This window comes from Malaya genurostris, chromosome 2 (genome assembly GCF_030247185.1).
Source record: "Malaya genurostris strain Urasoe2022 chromosome 2, Malgen_1.1, whole genome shotgun sequence".
NCBI lineage: Eukaryota > Metazoa > Arthropoda > Insecta > Diptera > Culicidae > Malaya > Malaya genurostris.
Genome location: NC_080571.1, coordinates 284,469,632 through 284,497,574, shown reverse-complemented (window position 1 = coordinate 284,497,574; position 27,943 = coordinate 284,469,632). Strand labels below are relative to the sequence as shown.

Below are 27,943 nucleotides of genomic sequence, written 5' to 3'. Positions count from 1 at the left end.
ACAAAAACCGCTAGTGGCGTCGGATTGAAAAAATCGATTGTAATAGATAAAAAACATTTTTTGTTGCATTGTTCAGTGGTATTTTTTGTGCACAGTTTATCAAATGTTCGAACAGTGTGTTTGGTCTGTTTTGTGAAAAATATCTGCTCGTATTGTTAGGTAAAACATCATGTTAAGGATATTATTCTTCAGTAGAGGTTAGGTTATCGGATTTTTATTTTTCTTAGATCATTGAACCCATGGATTCCGAAACGACGAAGGAATCAACATCGGTTCCTGATTCAACTGTCGTCAAATCGAAGACACCAATCACAATCGACGTTGAGTCGGAAGAGGAATCGGTTTCGCAAAAAGATTTGGAACAACCTCCGGGTTTTAGCGAATCTGTTGATAAGGAAGACGCTGTAGAATTGGAGGAGAAAGATCGCAAGACATTACTGGTGATTCCCGTGGATGAAGATGATTTGAATATAACAGAGATCAATGATTTAGACAAAAAATCAAACGACACAGAGAAGGATGGTGTCGAGAAATCAACACCGAAAAAAAGAAAAACACCGGAGATTATTTCATTGGATGAAGATGAAGAAATACAGCCGACAGATGAAATAAAATCGGATACCATCTCTGAGCAGCCAGGGTCAAGTGAAATCGATAAAGGGTCAGTAGACCAATCCAAGGAGGTTTCCGATAAAGCAGAAATATCGAAGGCAAATGATGATTCTGTTGAAAATATAGCTGATCTACCACACGTACCGGAAGATGTTTGTAAAGATAAAACAGAAACAGCAGCAGCCGATCCGGACAAGGACGATCTCAGTTCAACGAAGGCAGAAATTACGAATGAATCAAATGAAAAGAATGAAAGCTTGGAAAATGAAAATGAAATAAAAGATGACGAACAGTGTGATAAGGTTTTAACAGAAAAAGAATCAACAGATAACGAATCGGCTACTGACAAGGATATAGTTTCGATTGAAAACGAAAAGGAAATCTCGGAAGAAAAAGAGCATTCTTTGACTTCCGACAAAGAAAGTAAATGTGAATCAGTTGATGAAAAGGTTGCACAGTTGAGCTCTGATAATGAAGAAATAATTGAAGAAACTAAGGAATCTGATTCGAGCGAAGCAGGAAAAAATCAGATTCTGGATTCAAATTTGTCAAAAGACAATAAATCAAGTTCAAATCTATCAGAACAAAATGAAAATGATCTTGTAAAAGCTAATGATTCTAAATCTACTGACAAAGAGAGTGAGAACAAAAGTAACGACGATGAAGATGATGATGATGATGATGACGATGTCATAATGATAGAATCTGAACCTAATGCAACTACTGTCGGTTCTGAAACGCTCGATGAAGGCGCCCCTTCCGATGAAAAGTCTTCAGTTTCTCAATCTGAAACCGCAGCCAGTGAACCTTCAAAAGCCAAGGATACTTCAGAAGTATCCGTTAAAGAAAAAGAGAAATTAAATGATTTAGTCAAAGATCACAATGTAACAGAGAAGGATTCGAAACCACCAGAAAAAGATTCTGAGAAACCGGACGAAAAAGAAGTGACGAAAGAATCTAACAACGAAGAGAAAAAAACTATTGTGTTGGATGAAAAATCAGGCATTTTCCAAGAGAAGACCGCACAACCAGAGGAGAAGATTCCTCAACTTATCACTGGTGATTCGGACGAAGATGTAGTAATGATAGAAGATGACGAACCGGCACCAGCAGCGAAAAATTCTCCGAAACCTAACATCTGGAAAGTCGAAATGTCCAAAAAAGTTGAACCTAAAGAATCGCCTAGCAAGAATGCTAAACCGGAAAAGCCCAAACAGACCAAGGTAGCGAGTATCGATTGTGTCAATCCGGAGTGCAAGAAGCAAACGAAGGAAACGGCACCGGCACCCGGATTTGTGCTGAGTTTTTACGGTGTGCCTAAAAAATGCAAACGACAGCGCGTCTGTGTGACGTGTTACGACAACGTTGTGTTGAAATATTCGGTGAGAGGATCAAACTTTTGAGAAGTATTAAATATTCTGATGCTTACAACTATTGCTTTCAGGAAATGTGTGAAACTATAGTTGACCACCAGCCGTTGCTATTTTGCGATATGCCACAGAAGAACGAGTTGGTAGAAATTTCCGACAGTAGCGAAGAGGAAGATGACGATATTAAGCAGGAATCGGGTGAGTAGTTTTAAACAAATGGCTAACACATCGGTTAAAAAGTCCCCGGTTTGATAAAATAAACTACTGCTGATCAGTGTTGGGAAAAACATGATCAGAAAAAGTGCATTTCATTATCACTCGTGAAAAAATCAGTTCAAGTGATTTTCTACAAAAAAAAAACCAGTAACTGAAAAAAATACTTCCGAGATTTTCATTCATAAAACAAGCGGCCATGAAAAACTCAGAACCAGGAAGTTCACAAGTGAGTTTTTGTGTCAGCGAAACTTGATGAATTTTCACCCACCGAAATATCGCTAAAGAGGTAACCGAAAGGAGTTTCCGGTGATATTTTCATCAATAAAAAAATCTTTACTGAAAAACTAATGACAACCATATTTTTCCACATTCCAAATAGTGAATATTTGCGACAAACGGCTGTTTTAATTCCAGCTGGTTGATTACTCTGCACAATTTTGATTAAACCCGATGAAATGCTATTCAGCCTAAATTTGATTTATAGAAGTAACAGGAAAGTATCATTTTGCATGTATCAAACACACAGCCGGCGCAGCGTTAGCGATAACCTGCGCTCCTGTTACTTCTGGGTATGATATTCAAGTCGAAGAAAAACGTTATTGCGGAGAGCTCGAGGACGAACATTGATGTTGACTTCACGGAGCAAAAAGGGGGAAGTGGATCCTATCGCTCAAAACATCCGCTATCATTAATGCACGCGATAGCTCCCGTCTTACTTGCAGTGTGTCTAGACCAATTAGCAAACCGCGACTTTCATAGCTCGGTAGTTGATGAGGATTGGTCCAAAGTAAAAGGCGAAGAGCGAATCGAACGAATCTACATTGAATCGACACGTTTCTATTAACGCCATTAAGGTAGTGATGGTTCCAAACAGCTGAACAATATTCCAGAGTAGAGCGAACGAGTGAACAGTATAGGGATTTCAAGCAGTAAACATCCGTGAAATGCTTAGCCATTTTCAGCACGAATCCAAGGCAGCGAGAAGCTTTAGCCACAATGTAGTTGGTGTATGGCTTGAATGTTAACTGCTCGTCAAGAAAAACGCCATGGTCCTTGATACACGTCGATCTACCATTTGGGATTCCATAGTCCATAGTCAGTACGTTGATAGTCAAGTATTTAAAAGTTACGAGATCTTACAGTGCTAGGTAGATCATAATTATTTATATGAAACTAGCTGACCCATCGAACTTCGTCTCTCCCAAAAATTATTTGTTCAAATTTATGTTTTCGGATAGCAGAATTGTCAATCGACTAAGTGGTTAACGTTTCTCTCCATTATTTTTCTGATTACTTAACCTACAATCAACGGAATTCGACACTCATTCGCTTTAGCTCAAAACGAAATATCACCAAAAATTAATGTGAAAATGTAAAATACTTCTGTTAAGCAAAAATGGAGCAAAAGTATAGATTGTAATCTCATCCTTTGAGTCAATGCACTGAGCAGAGATCCCTTTCTTCTGGCTTTGACATAAAGGATATAAGGGGCCACGTTTTCTTTTCCAGGTGTCAAGTTTTCTTAATCGATAAAAAAGCTCAGTAAATAGATTTTTTTTTATTGAGTTGTTCATTCGGTAGAGTAGGATATATTTACAATTTGTATTTAGCCCAAGTAACCAAAAGTTCGTAAAAAAAAAGATTTGGCTTAAGCTGCATACAAAGTAATCTGAACAGTCTGTTTTTAAGGAATTACTTATACTTGAATGTTCACCCGACGCAACAGAACAAACTTTGAAGCAGTTTCGTGTACAGCTTTTAAGCAGCGAGAAAGTTCCCTAAGAACTTTTTCTGTACGTTCAAGTTTCCAAAAAGTACCACGCGTAGTTTAAAGCTCTAATTTATTGTGTGCGCTTAGTCTAATCTAAATCATTAGAGAGCAAAATGCAAGTAAAATTTCTTAGTGTGACTACAGCACAATCTTTTCATTGATTCATTCAAAAATTTTCTGATTTGTTAAACTCGCGCCATTGAACACAATTAATGAAGTGGCAAATTATATCAGCCCATTTCCTCCTGCCTACAGCGGTTTTCTAGAACAGTCATATGCATTCCGTCATTGAGTCATTTGGCAAACAATAATTTGGATACCCAATTAAGCACGTGGCTTGAAATCAAGTATGCATGTGAAATATCCACACTAATCAACTCGTAGCGCGCCAAACAAATTTTTCGACGATCTAGTATTCTTTTCTTCGACGGCCAAACACGCTTATGCAACTCGTTTCGCGCCAAACATCAACCGTAGATCTAGCAATCATTGGCGACTTTTTTCAACGGAAAATTCTATTGTCCATACAAAACAACTTCAAGGATTTTGCCCACTTTTCCGGCAAGTTTTCCAAATTTTTTTGATGTACGAACCCGGTGGGGGTAAAAACTGATCAAACAAAAAAAGAACCATGTAAATCCGTCCATCCGTTATTCAGTTATGCGATTACAAAGGATGACCTCTGCATTTTTATATATATAGATAGAATATTAGGAGTATCATATAGGTCCATCAATAAATTTCCTTTAAATGTAGTTCTGGATATATTTCTCTTTAAAAGTGTGTTCATATCCAGCAATCGACAACATTCAGTATAAGCTGACCGGGTTGCGCCAAGGTAAAGATCTAAGGGCATAACAGATGATTTCCATTTTTTGCATCGTCGCTCTGAATGATGGTTTTCAATTTTAAAACACTTTACCCTCTAGCTCCAAAACTGGAAGTCGGATCCGGACAAGATTTAATGTCATTTGTGTCCTATAAAATTAGACTGAATCCTGATATGAAAACAAAGGCACTGAACCCATCGTGTTGGTCGGTTGGATTACTGTTTCGGGAATTTATTAACCAGCCAAAAAACTTCGACCGGCGAATGACTCCCCCCAGCTCAAACAGTTCGTAAGGAGGCACATTCCATTGCGATGCACTGCGGACGGTGGAAACCCTACACTCAGAAAAATAGTATGGTAACTGTTACTATATAGAGGGCCAACTTGACCATGAGCGTATAGTGGTTTTCAGCCGACTATGAAATCAGATGATTTCAACAATAGTCAAGTTCATGTTTACTATGAATAGTAATATTGAACAGTGTATTGTATGAATAACTAATACGATTGAGATGGTTAGCCTAACCATGACCGAATATTTTTTTTACATTGTAGGTTTTGCTATAACCAGAGTCATGGTATTTTTGACATTTCACTTCTAGTTATTTTGAAACTAAAAGCAGTGGTTGATTCAACAATGCTGAAGATCAGCAAAACATGAGCTAATGTTGAAAAGTTTTATGAATTTAAATTCTAAAACAAGAACAACAAAATAATTTCATTAAACTCTATTTTATTTTCGCATCAAATCAAATGAGTCCGGTGGAGTTTTTCCTGAAGCAGAAATTGGCAGCATGAAAGAAATTATTAGCCAAGTCCAGATGCAAACCTCGATACCCACCTGCGATTTTCCGTCGGATTCGAGCGAATTGGATCCGGGAATCAAATGATAATCTTCGTTTTCATCAATCGCTTGATGTTGTTTCTACTGCGACCGATAATGAATAATAAACCGTATACGAGATGTTTGCTTACCTGCAAGACCTACCAAAGTACACAGTCACAATATAGAATATTTTCTTCAAATCCATCACTGATGTGTTACCCAAGTACGAAATTTTCTGCTAAATTGTAACTTTATGTGACAATAACAGTACACCCGTTCATTGACAATTTGTATAGTCAGCACAAATGAAATACATAGTAGGTTGAAAAACACTATACGATAATGTGCTTACTACATAACTTCTGTTGATATGGACTACATGAATAGTGTTTTCAAACTTCATAATCGTCTTTTAAACCATGTATCTATTTATGGTAACATTATTATATTGTGAACATATTTACGTGGTAGCAATAACTATTTCGCTTCTCATATATATCAAAGCTCGAGAGCAATTTCACCTTACTAGAAATTGTGCTTTTAACTATTTGTTCTTATATTTGAGATGACTATCATTGTCAGGATGACCATGCCAGGAAAGTCAAAAATACAAATAGTTTAGTCAAGTCGTAGTCTTTGTTGTCTAGTAATTTATACAATACTAATGGTGAATAGTCATATATCATGATTGTTGACACTTTTTAAGCGTATAGTTGAAATGACAATGAAAAACAGGTTACGGTTACTATGGTTTTTTTCTTAGTGTAGGGTTTCCACCAGAGGCGAGTATTTTGTTTAAACCCAGATATTCCAACATTTAGTGACAACGCGTTTCAGCATGACGATCCCTCCCTTTGGTTGGTGGGCTTGACGGTATTGCAAACATCATCACATACAATCAATTAGCGTTACAATTTGATAAAGATATGCGTTACAGTTTTTAGTTTCATAATTGAATTAAATGAATAATATATGGAACGACTTGAATAAGATGTTGATTGCATTACGCTCCAACATCCGGGGTTGGAGAGGCCGGTAGGGCTTAACTGAGCTCTTTTTTATGTTTTATTTTTGTTCAGTCGTCAAAGAATCTGGCAACACGTCTGTCAAAAAATATTTTTTATTGAATATTACTAATACACATTCATACATTTCCGTTTCCTTTCTTATACAGAAAAAGTTAGTTGAATAAAGAACGTTGAATACAGTCCACGCGTTTTTGTTATGTCGCTACATTTTTTGGTCCGTCAAAGCCGGATTATTCGAAGTATCGCGATCGAAACGTGTATTTTGGAAAGTTTTTTCAAAATGACATTGTAAATGAGTTCTACGCCAAAGAGTACCCACGAGAACGAGCTGGCTGATCAATTTAGTACTCCGGTTGGAATTGGCGATCAGAAGCGGTCGTATGCTGAAAAACAAAAGAGAAAAAAGATGGCGGAAGAGTTTCAAGTGATTGTACAACAACGCGGAGCCGTGAGAGGAAAAATTACACGTATCAAGAATGCGCTGCTACGAATTGAGCAGGAGAACACGGTTCCAGATGAATTTTTACTACGTACTTATTTGAAGACTGTTGACGCTGCTTACGACGAGTTTAATGTTTTTCAGAACAAAATGTACGCTATCATACCAGGAGGTAGCGAAGAGCAAGAGCAGAAATATATTGAATTCGAAGAACTATACAATGAGGTTAGGTCCCGCGTGTGTAAATTGATCGATATCGTCAAGCGAGAGGAATTACCGCTGGGTGCCAGTGAAAATACATTCGGTCTGCCAAATCCCGCAACACAGCCTATTCGAGCACCGTCATCTTCGTTTTTACATACGCCTCTTCCAGTGTTTGATGGGAAACCAGAGAACTGGTTTAAGTTCAAAGCAATTTTTATGGATATTATTGCCAAGTATCCAGGAGAATCGGATGCAACGAAACTATACCATCTAGACAAATGTCTGGTGGACGAAGCCGCGGGAGTAATAAATCAGCAAACAATCAACGACAACAATTTTGCGGCAGCATGGGACTTTTTGATACATCGCTATGAAGACAAAAGGAGAATTGTTGACATCCACATAAACGGTTTGCTGAAGCTACAACCAATGACAAGTGAAAATGGAAAACAACTGCGCGATCTTGTCGACGAATGTAATCGTCATGTTGAGGCCCTTAAGTATCACAATTACGAACTAGTGGGAATGTCTGACATTCTAGTGGTAAACATTCTAGCATCCCGATTGGATTTAGAGACGCGTAAACTGTGGGAGAGTAGCATAAAACATGGAGATATTCCTACGTACGCAGAAACTATCCAGTTTTTGATAACTCGTAGTCAAGTTTTGGAACGAGTAAATCCGTCGTTAATTTCGTCGAAACAAAAGAAAGTGTCAAGTGTTGGTTGTAAAATTCCTCCATTGAAAACTTCATCGTTGGTGGTATCGACTCAGGTTCGATGTGATTTCTGCGAGCAAACACACCCAAACCACCAGTGTGCAGAATTTCTTAAACTGACACCGAAGGAACGTTATGAAAAAGCCAAAGAAACTGGTGTTTGTTTTAACTGTTTGAGGAAGGGGCATATCACGTCGAAATGCTCCTCTACAATGTCATGTAAAACGTGCAAGCGACGGCATCATACTACGCTTCACTTGAACCCCATTCAGACTCCAGTGAAAACTGATGTTGCATCAACGGTTACACCACAGACATCACCATTACAGAATGTTTCCAATACTAATACTACTACATCAAAGCCAGCAATCAGTGCTTCCTGTTCAACCGCGCAACAGCGGTCTTTACTTAGCACCGTGCTTGTAAATGTTATCAACGATTTTGGAAATCCGCAGCTGTGTCGTGCTTTGCTGGACTGCGGTTCACAAGTGAATCTTCTCACTGAAAAAATGGCATCTCTGTTACGAGTAAAACGGAAATCTATCGATATGAAAGTTATGGGTGTCGACGGTACCGAGACTAGAGTAACTAGTTCGGTAAACGTGCAGGTGCATTCTCGAAGCAATCAATCTTTAATCAATATGGAATGTCTGGTTATGAAGAAAATTACGGGAACTGTTCCTTCAAACTACATAAACATATCGAATTGGCCGATACCAACGGATCTAGATTTAGCGGATCCAGATTTCAATCGCCCACATGGAGTGGACTTGTTGATCGGAATAGGACATTTCTTTGGTTTACTGAAAACAGGTAAAGTCAAACTTGCTAATGAACTGCCATATTTACAAGAAACCGTATATGGATGGGTCGTTGGTGGTCTCATAAACCCAACTGGTTGGCAGTATACTATTGGACATTGTAACGTAGCAGTGCAACAAGCTGAGCTCAGTGAACTGATTGAAAGATTCTGGGAATCCGAAGAATTACCATCCTTTTCAAAGTTGTCGTCAGAAGAGGCAGAATGTGAAGAAATCTTTCAACGAACGCACTCCAGAGATTCTACTGGAAAATACATCGTCAGGTTACCGTTTCGTGCAAACGTAGACCATCTTGGTGATTCCAAACAACATGCTGTACAAAGATTTTCATACTTGGAAAAGAAATTTCAACGTCAACCTGATCTCAAAGCGGCTTATTGCGCTTTTATAGACGAGTATGTCAAGCTAGGTCACTGCCGAGTGATCGGTACGTCTGAGAAGGAAGATGATGGATTCTATTTGCCACACCACGCCATTCTGAAGCCCACTTCGTCCACTACAAAACTACGAACCGTTTTTGACGCTTCAGCGAAATCCACATCGGGATTGTCGTTGAATGATACACTCATGGTGGGAGCAACTATACAACCCGCACTATTTGACATCATTCTGAGATTTCGCATACATCTCTTTGTGCTCACAGGAGACATCTCAAAGATGTATAGAATGGTAAATGTCCATCCCGAACATAAAAGGTTTCAGCGTATTCTGTGGAGGACAGACCCGAAGGATTCATTACAAACACTGGAGCTCACAACAGTTACGTACGGGACGGCCGCGGCGCCTTTTTTAGCGACTCGCTCATTAATACAATTAGCACTGGATGAAAGCCATGCTCATCCTCTGGCAGCAGGGATAGTGAAGAACGATTTTTACATCGATGATGTGCTTACGGGAGCTGAAACGTTGGAGGAACTAGTAGCGGTTCGTAAAGATCTTGATGTACTTCTCAGTAAAGGTGGTTTCACACTGCATAAGTGGTGTTCGAACTCTGCTCAATTTCTAGACGACATTCCAGAGCATCAACAAGAGAAGCAGGTGTTATTTGAACAAAATGGTATGAACCGTGTTATTAGAACGCTCGGTTTATTGTGGAACCCTACCAGTGACTTATTTTTATTCCATATCACTCCAACTGATTCTAACCAACTAATAACAAAGCGCTACGTTCTGTCGGAAATTGCTAAGATCTTTGACCCTTTGGGTTTACTTGCACCAGTTGTTATGGTTGCAAAATTAATTATGCGTCAATTGTGGGCTATGAAATTGTCATGGGATGAGGAGTTGTTACCAGAACAAAAAAGCACCTGGAATAAGTTTCGTGAAACTTTACACGTTTTGGATCAGCTTAGAATCAGCCGATATGTTCTCTCGGCAAGCAGAATTGCAATTGAGTTGCATGCATTTTCGGATGCATCCCTGGAAGCCTATGGCACGTGTATCTATTTACGCAGCATCAGTGACGATAATAGAATCGAAGTACATCTGCTAACTAGCAAGACTCGTTTGGCATCCAAAGTGACAATACCAAAATTAGAATTGTGTGCATTTCTCTTGATGGCAAAACTGGTGAGGCAAGTTCAGACTGCGCTCAAACTGAATTTTCAACGCAAAGTAATGTGGACAGATTCTCAAATTGTTTTATGGTGGATGAAAAAGGATACTAATCTTCTCAAACCTTATGTGGCTAATCGAGTGTCGGAAATCAAGGAACTCACCTCAGGATACGATTACAAATATATGCGCTCAAATCGTAATCCAGCAGACCTCGTAACTCGCGGCATTCTGCCAAACGTGCTGGTAGGAAACCAGTTTTGGTGGCATGGTCCACAATACTTGAAGAATCCATACGAAGAAGAAAGGTTACCAGATATTGTGGAGCTTCCTGAATCCAATCCGTCTACTTTTATTATCACTACAACGGAAGAATTGCCATTGCTGTTCAAATTTAGTTCGTTTCGAAAAATCCAACGTGTGATCGCATACGTTATACGGTTCATTAATAAAGCAAAGAAAAGAGTTCTCCCCGGCAACGATTCAAAATATCCTTCTGTTAACGAGATGCGATTGTCATTGGATGCAATCATACGACTTCTTCAACAATCTCACCTTAAAGATGAAATTCTGAAGATTCAAAGTGCGTCAATGGAAAATCGGTATACTGGTAAATTGCGGTCCCTCAATCCATGGATAGATAGTAGTGGAATTCTACGAGTAAATGGGCGAATAAAATTTGCTAACGTTGCTTACGAACAGCGCTGTCCAGCAATACTTCCATCGAAGCATCCAATTACAAGACTTTTGGTAGAGACCATTCATCAAGAGAATCTCCACGTCGGTCCAAGTGGAACTCTATCGATTTTGCGACAAAGGTTCTGGATACTCAACGGACGAAATGTGATTCGTTCTCAGCTAAGAAAGTGTATAAGATGCTTCAGAGTGAATCCCACAGATACACAGAACTACATGGGAGATTTGCCCATTTATAGAGTTACACAAGCACATTTGTTTGACCGTACGGGTGTTGATTTCGCCGGCCCGGTATACGTAAGAAAAGGGTATCCTCGTAAACCGCTTCACACAAAGGGGTATATAGCCATATTCGTTTGTATGGTTTCCAAATGTATTCACATTGAACTGGTCTCAAGCTTGACCACAGATGCATTCATTGGGGCTTTGCATAGATTTGTTGGACGACGGGGAATTCCATCTGATATCTATAGTGACAACGCTACAAATTTTACTGGTGCTTGTTCAGAGCTTCATGAGCTGTTTGTCCTCTTCAAGCAACAATACACAACCGATGCTGTTGAGAAGTTTTGCATGTCAAAGGAAATTCGGTGGCATCACATACCTCCCCGTTCGCCACACGTTGGTGGCCTTTGGGAGGCTGGCGTTAAATCAGCAAAGTACTTCATCAGGCGTACAGCAGGAGAAACGAAGCTTATCGAAGAAGAGTGGCACACACTATTGGTACAAATCGAGGGGATGCTAAATTCTCGTCCTCTTATTGCACAGTCTGTCGATCCAAGTGATTTCAATGTTATCACTCCTGGTCATTTGTTGATAGGTCGTGCTATTAACGCCATCCCCGAACCGGTTTACGATAACATCAAACCTGGAACACTTTCTCGGTGGCAGCATATTCAAAAGATGCGCTCTGACTTTTGGAAGCGGTGGTCGGTTGACTACTTGTCAGAATTGCAACAACGTACGAAATGGAACAAGCAACATACCAACATTAAGATCGATGACCTAGTATTGATGAGTGAAGAAAATCTTCCACCACTTCAATGGAAAATGGGACGGGTAATAGCTGTTCATCCGGGTAAGGATGGTTACACTCGTACAGTATCATTGAAGACTCCAACAGGTGTGTACAAACGCTCAATTACAAAGTTAGCACTTCTTCCATTGGACGATGGCGCTTTGAATCACGGATCTTATTGAACCCCGAGTAGTTCAATGGCGGGGGAAGATGTTCAGTCGTCAAAGAATCTGGCAACACGTCTGTCAAAAAATAATTTTTATTGAATATTACTAATACACATTCATACATTTCCGTTTCCTTTCTTATACAGAAAAAGTTAGTTGAATAAAGAACGTTGAATACAGTCCACGCGTTTTTGTTATGTCGCTACAATTTTCATACTACCGGCCCTTATTACCAGTGTGAAGTGAAAATTAAGTAGAGTAAACGTATCCCAATTGGGTTTCACACGATGACAATAAATGAACGGTAAATCGAATCCATCTTTGACGTTTATTGGTGGTTTGTGTACCATGGAATACTGTGGAATGAAATAGAATATTGTAGAATATAATAAAATAATAATGACCGAACCAATGAGCAAACCACTGATAGCTGTCAAACGATGTTCATCCAGTTTGTATTGTGAGGATGTATCGTTTGGGACCTGATGGGTGAGATGATGTGTGAATGAAATGTAAGAGTGAGTGCATGCAAGAACGGTAATAAAGGCCACCGTTTCAGCTCAGGACTAACGATCGACCAATAGAAGAGATAGAAATTGGGTAACGGTACCCCCATTCATCTCAAATCCATTAGTCATTTCATGTACGAAAACCATTAGTTAGAGTGAGATCTGTTATCTCTGTTTGATAGATTAATTTCAAGAATAACATGAAATCTGGAGCATTTTTTTTGTTCGTTAAAACAGCAGTATTGAATCATTTCTGAACTACTTTTATGTGCCATTGCTTCTTACAGACGAGGCAAAGATTTTGTATTTGATTTAATCTCAATAAATTTATTGAAAGTCGAGTAATCGGTAAAATAACATGGTGACTCTACTAATGAGATGACTATTGGCACACAAATTTTAGTTAGAATCTATTAGAATAGAAATAGTAACTCAATGTTGTGATGCTTGCTTGTGGAATACATGTAGGTATGTATGCATGTGTGTATGCGTATGTGCCTGTGTGTATGTATGTGTTTTTGTGTGTACAACATACATTATACCGTTCCCTCGGGTGTGTTGTATCAAATTGGTTGTAACACATTTCGATTGCGAGTCAGTGTACCAGATGTTCAAAAGTGCCTGAGCGGATGGTAATATACTGTCAAGAATTAACCGAAGATAACGAAATGTGAACATGCTGTAGCAATACTATTAAACCCAAGTGTTATTATCATTTAAATAAAAACGCATGTCCTCAGTTCTTATCCGTCAAACCATGATGAGCTGCTCTACAAAAATCAATGAAACACTAATTTTTTTTTTTTTTTTTTTTTTTTTTTGAAACGGATGACTGGATGAGGAACAAGAAATACGAAAATGCTGAAAGAATTAGAAAGGAATATTGGTAAGAATATAAACACCATTGCATACAACTAACTTTTACATTTAAGGAAGCAACATAACATGCCAGCAAAAGTACGGAGTGAAAAATGACAACAAAAGACACGAATCACAGCTGAATAGAACACTGGAATTAAGGTAAAACAGAATACAAACTATGAACAAAGGTAAGAAAACCAACATGAAGAAATAATAGAAACTGCTGGGTAACAATGTAATTTCCTCATATTGAAAGAGGCGTTTATATGGCGCGCATGCGCTAATTCGGCCTGATACAAATTAACGGGGAGGGCAATACATTTTGGACAGGGCTGTAAAAAGCTGATTGGAACCCTTTCCCCACCAAAATGTAATATAAGGAAACTATAAGGAAACGCGTTTCAGCATGACGATAACGATAATAAAATCTGGATCTATTACCAAAACGTACGAGGTTTAAGGACAAAGGTTGATGATATTTTCCTGGCTACGCATGACTGCTGTTACGACGTCATCATTCTGACGGAGACTGGACTTGACGACCGAATAAACTCGTTACAATTTTTTGGAAACTCATTTAACGTGTTCCGTTGTGATAGGAGTCAAGAAAATAGTAACAAAAGGAGTTTTGGTGGCGTTTTGATCGCCGTTTCACAAGCGCACTCATGCTCATTAATCGAAACTGTGAATGGTCGTTATCTAGAGCAAGTGTGTGCTAGTGCCACCATGCGAGGCAAAAAACTGCAAATCTGTGCTGTTTACATTCCTCCCGATAAAAGTCAAGACGTTGGCATTATTGATGCGCACATTTGTTCTGTATCGGAGATAATCAGTAAATCATCACCCGATGATATTGTTTTGGTGTGTGGTGATTTCAATCAGCCACGCATTGTGTGGACGTATGGAATCGATCGAAATATCAATTCGGGTTCCTCTCAGCTCACCGCTGCTAGCACCGCTTTGATCGACGGTATGGTTTATTTGAACCTTTCCTAAGCAAACAAACAAAAAAAATCACAACGGACGTGTTCTCGATCTGGTTTTTGGCCCTTCCGAGCAGCAATTGAATATAAATAATTTTTCTGCTCCGTTGCTACCCGTTGACCTTCATCACCCTCCCTTGACAATATCGTTTTTAATTAACCGTGATGAAGATATTAGTCGTGCTGCTCCTTTGAATAAACCGAGAGCATTAAACTACAGGAGAATTAATTTTGATGCTTTGATTGAGTTTCTTCGAAACATAAATTGGGAACCTCTCAAGGAGCTCGATCATGTGGATGATATGGCTGTGCAGTTTCGAGATCTTTTGTTGGAGTGGTTAAACATAAATTTGTCTTTTGTAAAGAGTGCGATTTCTCCTCCGTGGGCAAATTCTCGTCTTCGAGCTCTGAAACGTGAACGGCAGCGTAAACACCGTCGTTGACGTTCTACTGAAACTAAGAAAAACTTCAAAAAGTCTAGCGATGAATATCGTTTACTGATTACCGGATTGTACAAAGCTTATGTTATGCGAGTGCAGAATGACTTACGATGGAACCCTAAAAAATTCTGGAGCTGCGTCAACTCGAAACGAAAATGCTCGTCAATTTCTCCATACGTTCGTTTTGATGGGGTAGAATCCACTTGTACATTTGATTCTTTTGAACTGTTTGCAAGTTTCTTCGCATCTGTTTTTGCTAACAGTACCCCCTCTGCCACGCAAGCTGAAACCGCCGCAATGGACGTTCCTGTTAGTCTGGTGGATTTAAGCACATTTGCAATCACTCCGGAAATGATCGTCACCGCTGCAAAAAGGTTGAAAAAGTCATACTCTACTGGACCTGATGGTATTCCAGCAGTAGTTTATAGTCGATGCGTCCACGTCTTTCTGTGTGATATTCAAAAAGTCGTGCGAGCAAGGCGGATTTCCAACAATCTGGAAACAGTCTTATATGTTTCCAGTATTCAAAAGTGGCGATCGCCTAAATGTACGATGTTACCGTGGTATAACCAGTTTGTCAGCAGCGTCGAAGCTTTTTGAATTGGTAGTTAGCACTGTCGTACTTTCCAAAACTAAAACGTACATCTCTACTGATCAGCATGGTTTTATGCCTGGACGATCGGTGAACACGAACCTGTTGGATTTTACATCTACCTGTATCACTCGGCTGGAAGAAAAATCTCAAATTGATGCAATTTATACTGATCTGAAAGCAGCGTTTGATCGAATAGATCATGAAATACTTGTAACAAAATTATCCCGACTAGGCGCTTCGAGAATGTTTGTTAAATGGCTGAGCTCTTATTTATGCGACAGAGTGCTACGTGTGCAGCTAGGCTCGTGTATTTCTTCTCCTTTCACGAATAAATCTGGTGTTCCTCAGGGTAGTAACCTAGGTCCACTATTGTTTGTGCTGTTCTTTAACGACGCTACTTTACTACTTGACGTTGGATGCAGACTGGTTTACGCTGATGACCTGAAGCTGTATCTGGCAGTTCGGTCTATTAAGGACTGTGTTCGTCTCCAGGAACTTTCAAATATTTTCGTTGGCTGGTGTAGAAGAAATTTTTTAATTATTAGTACCGTGAAATGTCAAGTTATAACATTCCATCGCAAAACCAACCCCATAATATTCGACTAGCAAATCGATGGACAAACTCTTGGAAGAGTCGACGTTGTCAATGACCTCGGCGTTTTGCTGGATGCTAAGCTTACCTTTAATCAACACCGATCAACTTTGATTTCGATTACTGTTCGTTGGTGCGCCCATTACTCTAAAATGCGTGTTTGGTTTAGAGCCCGTACCAACTCGTTTGGAACTTACGAATAGAACGTACTGTACAGAAGAGATTCGTCCGGTTGGCTTTGCGGCACCTCCCATGGCAAAACCCTCTGGATTTACCACCGTACCCTGACCGTTGTCGTCTGATTGGCCTGGAATCGGTAGAGCGACGAAGAAAGATGCAGCAAGCGTTACTTGTGGCTAAAGTAATCAATGGCGATATTGATTCATCAAAATTGTTATCTCTTCTTGACTTCCGTGCTTCTCAGCGACCTCTACGCTCGACGAGTCTATTTCAACCAAGATTTCATCGTACTACTTTCGGACAACATGAACCAATGACAGCAAGTATACGTGCCTTTTCCAAAGTTGAGCATCTCTTTGAATTTGGTTTCTCACAGAAATTATTAAGTGTATCCTTGTTATAAGTTTGTTCGTTGTACTTCTTGTTATTCGTTAAGACTTTTAATTGTCAGATGGATTATTTTAACAAATAAACAATAAACAATAACGGTCTATTGAAATACAAGACATTCGATTGAAGTCTAAATTTGCAAAAATCGGATGACCATATCTGAACAAAATTAAATGATTTCTGTTTTTTTTTTAATTTTTGATCACTATTTTCGGTTTAAATCACTTCGCTTGGCCAGCTACTAATATAACCTACAGATTAAAAAAGTCTTGAGCCAAAACTAGATGAATTTTTTAAATTTAAATGACAATGTGCAATTCTAAGCACATTTCGCCACACACATTTTTTTTAAATTTAAATTTCAAACGACAATGTGCAATTCTAAGCACATTTACCCTGCTATTTCGGAACCAAAAGTCGGATCCGGATAAAATTCAATAGCAGGCTATGGGACCATAAGACCTTTTATTTGAGTCATAGTTTGAGAAGGTTCTCCCATCTCCGAGAAAAGTGAGTGCATATTTTTGTCACATACACACACATACATTTCCCTATCTCGACGAACTAAGTCGAATGGTATATGAAACTCGAATTCACTGGCAGCGAATCCCTACTTAATATACCTGTTCTAAATGCATATCAATCTCGTGGTAAACACGCTGATTGAATTCTTCAATTGAACACCGGAAGGATTTACAATTAGTGACGCCATCGGTCTGTCAAACTGGAAACTCATTGTCCATCGTTAATTTTCCAAACCAATGATTGCTTATAATAAATTTTGTTCTTTGACAGGTAAATCCCTTCCAGCGGAGCTCATATCTTTGGTGGAAACCGAACTGGAAGACATTCTAGCGAGTACACTCGAGAAAATCAATCTGAGTCAGCAAGTAGACTGGACTGAACAAATAATGAAACAAAAAATTGCGTACAACACAAGTAAGTAAAAATCTGTGGCATTCCTTCACTGGTGGCAGAAATACAGTGAATTTATCTCCTAGAACTTTCCGACGAAATCAACAACGAGCTGAATGAACTTCAACGCAAAGTGGACCGCATACACCTGAATCTCTATTCCAAGACGCGTCCGAAGTATCACGATCTGCCGCCATGCAACATTTTCCACGAAGTCGATCTACTGCAGAAAAATCAAACCACATTCTCACAAACCACTTTGTCTGTTCAGCCGGCCAATCGAACATTCTCGCCGCAGAAATCTCAACCAATACAGCCGTTGAAACCATCGGTTTCCACCAGTCAAAGCACTCCGGCTGTGATATCATCCGGTTCGGTTACTGCAATCAGTAAGACCGAGGAATTCGTAAGACCCGCAGTAGCGGTTGGTCAGTTCTATTTCGCTGTCAAACATAAGCTTCTAAGCAACTGGGCTGAGTGTCAGGTGGTCGAGGCGGTCAACGTGTCGGATGTAAGTATAGACTAAATGAACCATTCGAGGCATTTGTAATGTTTACATTAAATTTTTGCAGAAATCCCTGTATAAAATAAACTTCTTGCATAATCAAGGTGGCGGCAGTGCCCCAATAAAAGTAGTTCCGGCCAAGTATCTGGCATATCGACACTCTTTCAACGTGAAACTTCCCCTTGGAACACGTGTCATTGCTCGGTTTGACGCAGGAACCACACAGCCGTCATACAAGCTGGCACACTTGAACAAGTCCAACACATTTTACCCGGGCATCATAGCGGAATCTTTCGGGAAATATAATCGCCATCGATATTTGATATTCTTCGATGACGGTTACGCTCAATATGTCAGTCATGGTGACGTTCGAGTTGTCTGCGAAGAATCGAAAGAAGTCTGGTTGGACATCCATCCTCACTCGCAAGATTTCATCCGGAACTATCTAATGAATTATCGCTCGCAAAGACCAATGGTACAGGTGAAGGTGGGCCAACGAATCATTACGGAATGGAAGGGCAAATGGATCTACGCCAAAGTGGTTGACATCGATGCCAGCTTGGTGCAGTTGCTATTCCCGGAAGACAACCGCTACGAGTGGATCTACCGAGGCTCGACCCGGCTCGGTCCGTTGTATCAGGAGAAGGCCCTCAGCATGAGCAAGATTAACAACAAGTTCTCAAAGTTCCAGAAAAGAAACGAACCTTCCATCGAATATATTACGCTCGATGATGACGAAGATGAAAACGATCGGAACAAACAGCAACAGGATGCCAAAAAGCAACCAACTCCGCAGGAGCAAGCACTGCAAAGCTACCAGCTACAGAAAACTTTCCAACAACAGAACCAACAAAGCACCCTGCAAAATCAAACAGACACGACCTCGATACGATCGGTGGCCAAGAAAAGCACCTTCCATCGAGCCGTTCCAACTACGCAGCCCTCGGCGGTGTTTATGAACAGTTCTACCATCTACTGCGAAGATGATCGACCGAAAGGAAAAATCGTGTACTACACCGCCAAGAAGCATCTTCCACCGCTCAAATACAAACCGCACGAATGTAATCCGAACTGTCTGTTCAAAATAACACACAATCTCAAATCGTACAGTCCGCTGGCAAAACCGCTGCTCTCGGGCTGGGAACGGCAGTTGTGTAAAACGAAGTACAAAAAGGTGTACGTCGTGTATCGGGCACCGTGCGGCCGGCGTCTGAGAAACATGTACGAACTGCACAAATATCTGCGCATGACGAAGGCCTCCCTCAACGTGGAGAACTACGACTTTGATCCGATCATCCACTGTCTGGCGGAGTACGTGATCGAGAATCACATCTATCATAATCCGGTAAGTACAGCATGGTTGGATTGCAATTCATCGGTTAGATTTAAATGCATGTAATTTGACAGCTCAAGATTTACTTGATGCTCTACGTTGAGAAACCAGAAACCATCCATTTTGGACATTAGACTTTTGCTCTAACACACACACGTGCCATCATTAGCTATAATTTAAATAAAGTCGACTATAATAGCGTGACTGACTTCCTAACGAACATCGATTGCGGTGAAATGTTTGACAATGATTATTTCAACGCCGTTGTTCAGACCTTTTCTATTGTATTGATTTATGCGATAACTTCGTACCGAAACGAATTAGGAATTCCGCTCATTAATGTATGTGTTCGCGTTTAAACAGAGCCCCTTCTCAATAATATAATGAACAATATTCCATTTAAATTTTATTAGTATCTGGCGATGGAATCAGATTGTTAAAATGACATACGAATGCAACTATGTAATGAAAAACCGCGAAAATGTTACCGTAGAGTCGGGACTCGAATCCCTAGCTACGGATTTAAGAAAACCTTTTTTGTCAATTAAACTTCCTTGCATACGAAAACGCATGAAGAGACAGCCTAATTGACTAGAAGAACCAAGCATGCTTCGCTTTACTTGGCCGCCACAGAATTCAATTATAGTCCTATCTCTATAAAAACTCATCCAACAGAAAACAAAATACACCGCACAGTCTATCTTCACATTCTACTTTGTCGTCAGGCGCTGATTTAAAATTTTGTTTTTGTCTCTTTTGCAGTCTATTTCACTAGTATTTCCCTAAATTCAAAATTTTGAATGACCACCTTTAGCAGCCAACACACACGGCTGCTTGACGAGGCATATTGTCAATGCAATTCTCAGTCCCAAACATTCTCTATAGGATTCGTGTTCGAAGAATCTCCCGGCCAGTCTAGAACAGCGACTTGCATGAAACGTCGAGATTTAGTTAGTTCGTCGTAAAGGAAGTCGAAGAAATGCACTGTTGCGAAGAGCACGGGGTCGGACGTTGATATTAATTTCGCGGAGCAAAGCAGGACAGTCAATCCTATCGGTCAGAACATCTGCTATCAATAAAGCACGTGCAACATCTCGACGAACTTGTAGTGTATCGAGACCGATTAGCCGAAACGATTCTTTCAACGGGCAGACCGGGCAAACGGTTTGCTTGCGTGAGGCTGCCGCGGCCCCACGTAAGCAAACCGTTTGCCCGGTCTTTCGGCCTTCTGAGTTTCGGCCTTTTGAGGTTCGGCTTTCTGTGACGTACGGCTTTTGTGTTTTCGGCTTTTTGTATTTCGGCTTTTCGTTTTTCCGCCTTTCGTATTTCGGCCTTTTGTAGTACTCCCCGTCATTCTGACTATCGGGGATCCTTCCAGAAAGTAATCAAAATGAAATGACTCTTTCTGCTTCAAGAACGTGATGGTCGAGTATTTGTCAGGATTCAATTTCATACGGTTTACTTTACACCACTCGGCGAAGCTCAACAACTGTCGTTGAAGAAAACCTGCATCAACTGGACTTCGAGTGTAATAGTAGATCTTAATGTCATCGGCGAACGATAGACGAGGGCCCTCTAGAGTAAAGTTGACGTCGTTGAAATACAGTAAAAATGCCGAGATGGCTATCCTGCGGAATTCCGGACGAAGCGATAAACTCATTGAAAACGTGATCGCTGATTTTCACTGCTAAAAGACATGATATGACTGCAGCCACCGAAGGATGTTAGAGCCGAATCCAAGTCTTTCCAATTTAGCAATTGTTATATTGTGGTTTATTATATCAAAGGCAGCAGAGAGATCGGTGTAAATAGCGTCTGTTTGTAAACCTTTTGACATACCATCAGTCACGTAGCACATGAATGACAATAGGTTGGTGGTTGTGGAACGCTTAAGCATAAAACCATGTTGAGTATCAACAATATATTGCTTGCAGTGGTTGAAAATCGGTGCCAGAATAACCTTTTCAAACAGTTTAGGAACTGCACTAAGCGATGTGATGCCACGGTAATTGTTCACGTCTTTTTTGTAACCTTTCTTATACACTGGGAACATAAAAGACGATTTCCATAAGTTGGGAAAAACTTCTTTAGAGAGTGACATCCGAAATAGTCGACAAAGGGGAGCAATTACACCAGTCGAGCAATTTTTCAATATAACTGCCGGTAAGCCGTCAGGGCCAGAGGAGGTAGACGACTTCATGCAAGCGATTGCCGTCCGAATCGAGTCCTCGTCAATATGAATGAGTTTTAAAGAATTAGTAGTTGACATGACAACGCTTGACAGTTTTCTTGTATAATTGATTGATCTGCACATATTGATTACGCAGTGCGTATCCTCCATGTTTTGAACACCGTTTTAGGGCGGCTCTTTTAGTTGTTTTCAGTTGTCTCACTACGGTGGTCTGCCATGGTGGATGCAGGGACAGCCGTTTGGATCGTTTTGATACAAAAAAGTCAATCGCGTAGCTCATGACGTTAGAGAACGTTTGTACAGCAGCGTTGACATCATCATTGTCGAGAATTTCCTCCCAGTTAATATGTATTAGAAAGTAGACAAGGCGGTTACCTAGGAATAAATAATAAATTTGAAATAGTAATTGTGAATAATGAGACTACGTAGACTTTGCACAAAATCCTCCCTTCCCCCTCGTAGACAAACGTAGACTTTCATGAAAACGAGATGACCCTAACGAACCCTTGTTGGGTAGCCAACTACTCTTCTTCTCCAAACTCAGAATGTCCGTGTAGATTTTGAGCAATCTAAAAACTGATGTTTTCGGCATCTTCAGCACTTCAGCCAGCTTGGAAACGGATTACTCTGGATTTTCCATGTGTTTGGGCACCATATTTTGTCTTGTTTCGAGCTCCATTCAATGTTATTTCTGAACGCGATCTCCTAATTTGATCAAACTTGCACCAGTTGTTCTCTTTTGAAGTGTGAGCAAACCTCTGCCAATGATTTTCGATTCTCAACACCAGTGGCGTACTAGCGAGGCGTGAGGGGCGTACTAAAATTACTTTCAGCCAGTCTTCATTTCAATCAAAGATGTCTTAAACTTAGGTCATTCACCTCTCGGGTCACAAAAACATTCTGACAAAGGGTGCGAGAATGGGAATTAAATTCAGCTAGGCAGTGCGAAAAACGATGGTCTTACCCATCACGCTATGTCTACTTTCCTGCAATTTCCACATAAAACAATAGAGAAAGTCGACAAAAAAAATTCTATTGAAAATTAATTTCAAGTGATTCAAGTTTCAGGTGTACTTATTGGAGTCAACTGTGAATACTGACTTTTGACAGAATGACATTCGGAAAATTGTCTCTGCGAAACGGCTCACGGTGACTATGACTATATTCTCAAGACGTATTCCATCGAAGATATTGTTAGTTGGTAGAGTTATTGTATCAATAGTCATCTCATCAGTAGAATCATCGCGTTATTTTGATAATTACTTAACTTTCAACTACATCACAGAAAATAGTTCTACAAATGTGCAATACTGTTATTATAGCTAAAGGTGAAGGCACAAATTTGTATCTTATTACATGAGCCCATGCATCAAACAGAGGTGGCAGATTTCACTCTAATATTATCATTATATGCGATGAAGCTGAGATGGATGGTGGTACCATTGTCCCATGTGTTCGTTGAGTAAGGTATAGTTGAAGAACTTGCCTGTTGATCACAACATGACTTTCACTAACCGGCCGTCGCTACATCTTAGCACTATGATACCAACTTCCTGATGTTCCAAGTCTGCAGTTTTCGTTGAATTATATATCCTTCAAAATGAAAAAAAAAACATCCGACGAGCTAGCACTTTAAGCTCAATATTACTTACATCGTACAGAATTCGAGTATGGATGCCCGGGCTTGTCTGTGTTCTCCAAATTCTTAGTAGCAACCCCTCAATCATGTGAATATCACTCTAAATTGTTATCCTCTTCCTTATCGCACAGGATCTTTCCGACACTCGTTCCTGCTTTTTTGGCCAAATCACGTATTGACATTGATTTGTTCTTCATAAACCCGAAACTGGACTTTCTGGTCCAGTTTCGGGTTGGAAGAAACGGTTTTTCTGCCTCTTCCTGCTATCTCATCTAAACAATAGTGTTCCCCAAACTTATTAATGATGGTTTTAACACTGACATGATGAATTCCAAACCACTTCGCCAGTTATCGCATAGTAATACCTTTTCCACTTAGGCATGTGTCCAGAACCTTAATTTTCACTTCCTTTTCAATACCAAACAATACCAATTTTCAACCGCACAAACAAGTAAACAAACGAAAGCAGACAGCCAAACTTACAGCATGCTGTGATCTGAACATAAAAAACCATCACAAATACATGCGTACAACACAAATGTATGTGGATAGCTTATTTTCGATACACTCCTTAGATGCCCAGACTTGTCTGTGTCCCCCAAATTCATAGTAGCAGCCCTTCAATCGTGTGAATATCACTCTAAATTGTTATCCTCTTTCTTATCGCACAGGATCTATCCGACGGGCGTGAGTTCATGGCAGTGCCATGTGTGAACTACTTCGACGACACGAAACCACCACCGTGCATCTACTCAACGGAGCGCATCCCGTCCGATGGGGTCAACCTGAATCTCGATACGGATTTCCTGTGCGGTTGCGATTGCGAGGACGACTGCATGGATAAGAATCGCTGTCAGTGCTGGCAACTCACGATTGCCGGTGCGAAATTTGGCAATCCAAGCACATCGGTCGACAATATCGGTTACGTGTACAAGCGCCTGCAGGAGACGGTTGTCACCGGAATCTATGAGTGCAACGCACGGTGTAAATGTAACAACAGTTGCTTGAACCGAGTAGTTCAGCATCCGTTGCAGACGAAACTGCAGGTGTTCAAGACGAGCAATCGGGGCTGGGGAATTCGCTGTTTGAACGATGTCTCGAAGGGAAGCTTCATCTGTATCTACTCGGGACATTTGCTAACCGAGGAAGCAGGAAATAATATCTGTCAGATGAACGCCAACAAGGCGGGTGACGAATATTTTGCCGATTTAGACTACATCGAAACGGTTGAACAGTTGAAGGAAGGCTACGAAACCGATGTGGTCGAGTCCGAGAGCGATCTCGACAGCGATGAGCCAGATTATGATGCCAAACGAGATACCGATGCATCGGATGATGAGTTCACAACGAACTGTAACCCTTCGAATGCCGTTGTTAAAACGAGATCTCAAGCTAGGCGAGACAATACGAAGAGAGCGGAAGCTAGGGCTGAAGCCAAAGCGGAAAAGGTAAGCAATGGTCATGTTTTATGCTGCACAAGTCTAACCAGCGATTTACAATGCAATTTCAGAACAAAAATAAAAAGAAGGAAGAAACTAAGGCCGGATCGGATGATGGTAACTGAGTTCGTTTATCGATTTTCCATGACGTTCGTTAATTAGTTTCTTTTATGTCCACAGAACGTGAAATGGTTAATTTGGTCCCGGATTCCGAGATGATGCCAAAGAGTGATGAATCCAATTCTGCGATGAAGTATCGTTCCGTCCGGAAGCTGTTTGGAAAGCATGAACAAATTTACATTATGGACGCTAAAAAGTCCGGAAATTTAGGACGATATTTCAATGTAAGCCCGTCGTGAAATATTCTTTAAACTGATGCTAATTAACATCGTTTTCTAGCATTCCTGCAATCCTAATCTATTCGTACAGAATGTGTTCGTGGATACACATGACCTTCGGTTTCCGTGGGTAGCTTTCTTCGCACTGTCCAACATCCGAGCCGGTTCTGAACTGACCTGGAACTACAACTACGATGTTGGCTCGGTACCTGGAAAGGTTCTGTACTGTCAGTGTGGTGCCGAAAATTGCCGTCAACGGTTACTGTAAGGTCACTCACAGGTTAGTACATACGTAGTAGTCTTAAGAATTGTGTTTTGTCAATGTACCAGTACCGTGGATTTAAGAAAAAAAAATTTTATGAAATAAAAACAATCATCGTAAATTTTTGATCAACCTGAAGCAAGTTTGTATTAATTTACTAGCAACTAACAACAATTGTGTAATATTTATGCGAGCTAAACTTTGGAAACTTCTACAAACCGTTCTTTGCGGAAGAGATCTTTATACGAACAGACGTATTTCAGTCCCAATGTGGGACCTTTGTCTTCTAGAAACTGTTCAATCAATGGCGGATGAGAGCTATCCACTTCTAACCAAAGAATACCCTCAACGTTTAAATGCCTGCCTGCTATTTCCAGAATTGCTTTGATAACGGTCAATCCGTCAGGACCCCCATCGAGAGCTCGCATATCTTCGTACACCTTTATTTCCGGTTCCAGTTGCAACAATTGCTGGGACGGGACGTACGGGGGATTGCTAACGATCATATCGAATTTCCTTTCCTTGATTTCCTCTGGAAGGGTGTCCGTCACTTTGTGTCGGAATATTCGTAGATTTTCGGATAAACCAAGACTACGAGCGTTCTCCAGGGTTAACTCGCAGGCCAGCTTGCTCTGATCGATGGCGATGCCAGATGCCTGAAACGATAGAACGTGAAAGAATGCCGTGTTAGTGACGAGCTGAAGCAATGGAGAGCATCTCTAGAATTATTCTACAGACATGAACCGAGAAAAGCTCTGGACTAGAAAATATTTTTTGCTTTTAGTTACCACTCAAGCAAATCTCCTCTTTATTGAACCAGAGATCAGACAAATGACGCTGAGGGCTCAATCTGGCAAATATGATGAATACGGTTGAAATTCGAATTTCGTTGTTTTCAATCAGCTTCGAGAAAACTTGGCACCCATTTTGCATAACATTTTTCTGATACTCAAGTGTAATTCGCGCAATGTAATTTTTACTCTCGTTAGTCCTGCCTTTTTGACTGAAAAAGTGTAATGTCGCAAGTAGTTAGCAGGTTCGTCTCTGCTTAGAAGCAATTGAGTGTATACAGAAAATGTAACATGCCACTGTTTAAATTTATACTTGTTCATATAGATTTGGTCCTTGAGAAAGTTTATTAGGGCGGCTAAGGAAGTAGGATCATTACCAAGGATTTTTCTCTGAGATGTTCCATTGCGTTCGGGCTTCTTGACATTGGGGACTGTTATTCCACCAGTCGGTGGAACTGAACTGATTCAACGTTTTGGGTCTCTTCCTAGGACTTCATTAGTGTAAAACAGGGCGTGTTTCCCTAAGGGAGCTAGACGGTCGGCCATCTCATTTACGCATATTCCGCAGTGTCTTGGGACTCGTATGAATACTAGGTTTGATTGGAGTCTGTGACTGGATATCCTGAATCCATGGATGATTGCAGGTGTCTAAGGAGAAAGCACTGACAACACTTGCCGAGTCTGTGAAGATCTGAGAAACGAATGTGGTAATACTGTAATGATCGCAGAGGGGTTGCCTGCTTTAAAATTGATCTTAATGGTGGAGTCGATCCCTGGCTCCATTCCAATGGAACTCGGCGACCAGAGGGAGCTCTTGATAGAAGTCGAAAGTTCAAATTGTGGACACGAGGAAGTAAAAGTTTGCACAAGTCATACAGTCAATTAAGAGAGAGCGATATTAGGAAGTACGATGAATGCGTGGTAAGCAATACTACAGTTTCCGGGATTGTAGATTTCGTGCCAATAGGAATTCAATTACCTTTAAGACAAAACGTAAGCTTTAATCCGGTGGCAAAAAGCAAAAGCATCAAACTCAACCGGTTTAGGAAAGTGCAACTCACCTGAGGAGCATGTTTCAATATTGAGAGTGCAACCGCACCACTTCCACAGCCAATCTCCAGAAAGTTCATCGGCTTTTGAGGAATTTGCTGTAGAATTAGTTCCACCAGCTCCTCCGTTTCCGGTCGCGGTATGAATACCGGTGGAACCATTTTGAGAGTCAAATCACGAAACTCCCACTCACGGATAATGTACTGGATGGGCATTCGAGCCAGTCGACACTCGCACAGTTCGTCCACCTTGACTAGTTGAGTTTCATTGAGCACCACATCTTGGCTCTTCCTGACATCCGCTGGCGATGGTAACCGGAGAACGTGCGCCAGTATGTTCAGGATTGAGGTGTCCGCTTCGGGAATGTTTTCTGTTTGGAAGCGAGCTTTCCATTTTTCCCGAACATTACCCACCGTGAAGGCTGCTGTAGTAGGTTGCGGGGCTTCAGCACAAATACGCTGTCGAAGTAGGGTTATTGGGTTGGTTCGAGTCTTCAATAACCATGATGTCGAGCGGACGACCAACATTTTTTCTCGTTATTTCGGTGCCTAAATCTGATGAAGATATTTAACAAGGGAAGTTTATCCTTCCTTACTCATTTTTGAATCGAAAAACTGAAAAGTTGAGATCAATAATAACTAACTTATGTATACTGAATTA

The 27,943-nt window shown here is 40.5% G+C and overlaps 2 protein-coding genes across 2 annotated transcripts; one reads left to right on the top strand and one right to left on the bottom strand.

Annotated features, from left to right (window-relative positions):
• Nucleotides 1-25,580, top strand: LOC131430386 (histone-lysine N-methyltransferase eggless). The gene is made up of 10 exons (XM_058595319.1): nt 1-159; nt 228-1,994; nt 2,057-2,180; nt 17,616-17,759; nt 17,822-18,246; nt 18,308-19,585; nt 24,075-24,851; nt 24,914-24,959; nt 25,023-25,186; nt 25,242-25,580. The coding sequence occupies exons 2-10, from the start codon at nt 240-242 to the stop codon at nt 25,446-25,448; spliced, it is 4,920 nt and encodes a 1,639-aa protein (XP_058451302.1). The 5' UTR covers nt 1-159; nt 228-239; the 3' UTR covers nt 25,449-25,580.
• LOC131430387 (MTRF1L release factor glutamine methyltransferase) lies at nt 25,560-27,943 on the bottom strand. Its single transcript, XM_058595320.1, has 2 exons — nt 27,295-27,943; nt 25,560-26,098 (listed from the first exon to the last, which is right to left on the bottom strand). Exons 1-2 carry the CDS (start codon nt 27,808-27,810, stop codon nt 25,637-25,639), a joined length of 978 nt encoding a protein of 325 aa, XP_058451303.1. The 5' UTR covers nt 27,811-27,943; the 3' UTR covers nt 25,560-25,636.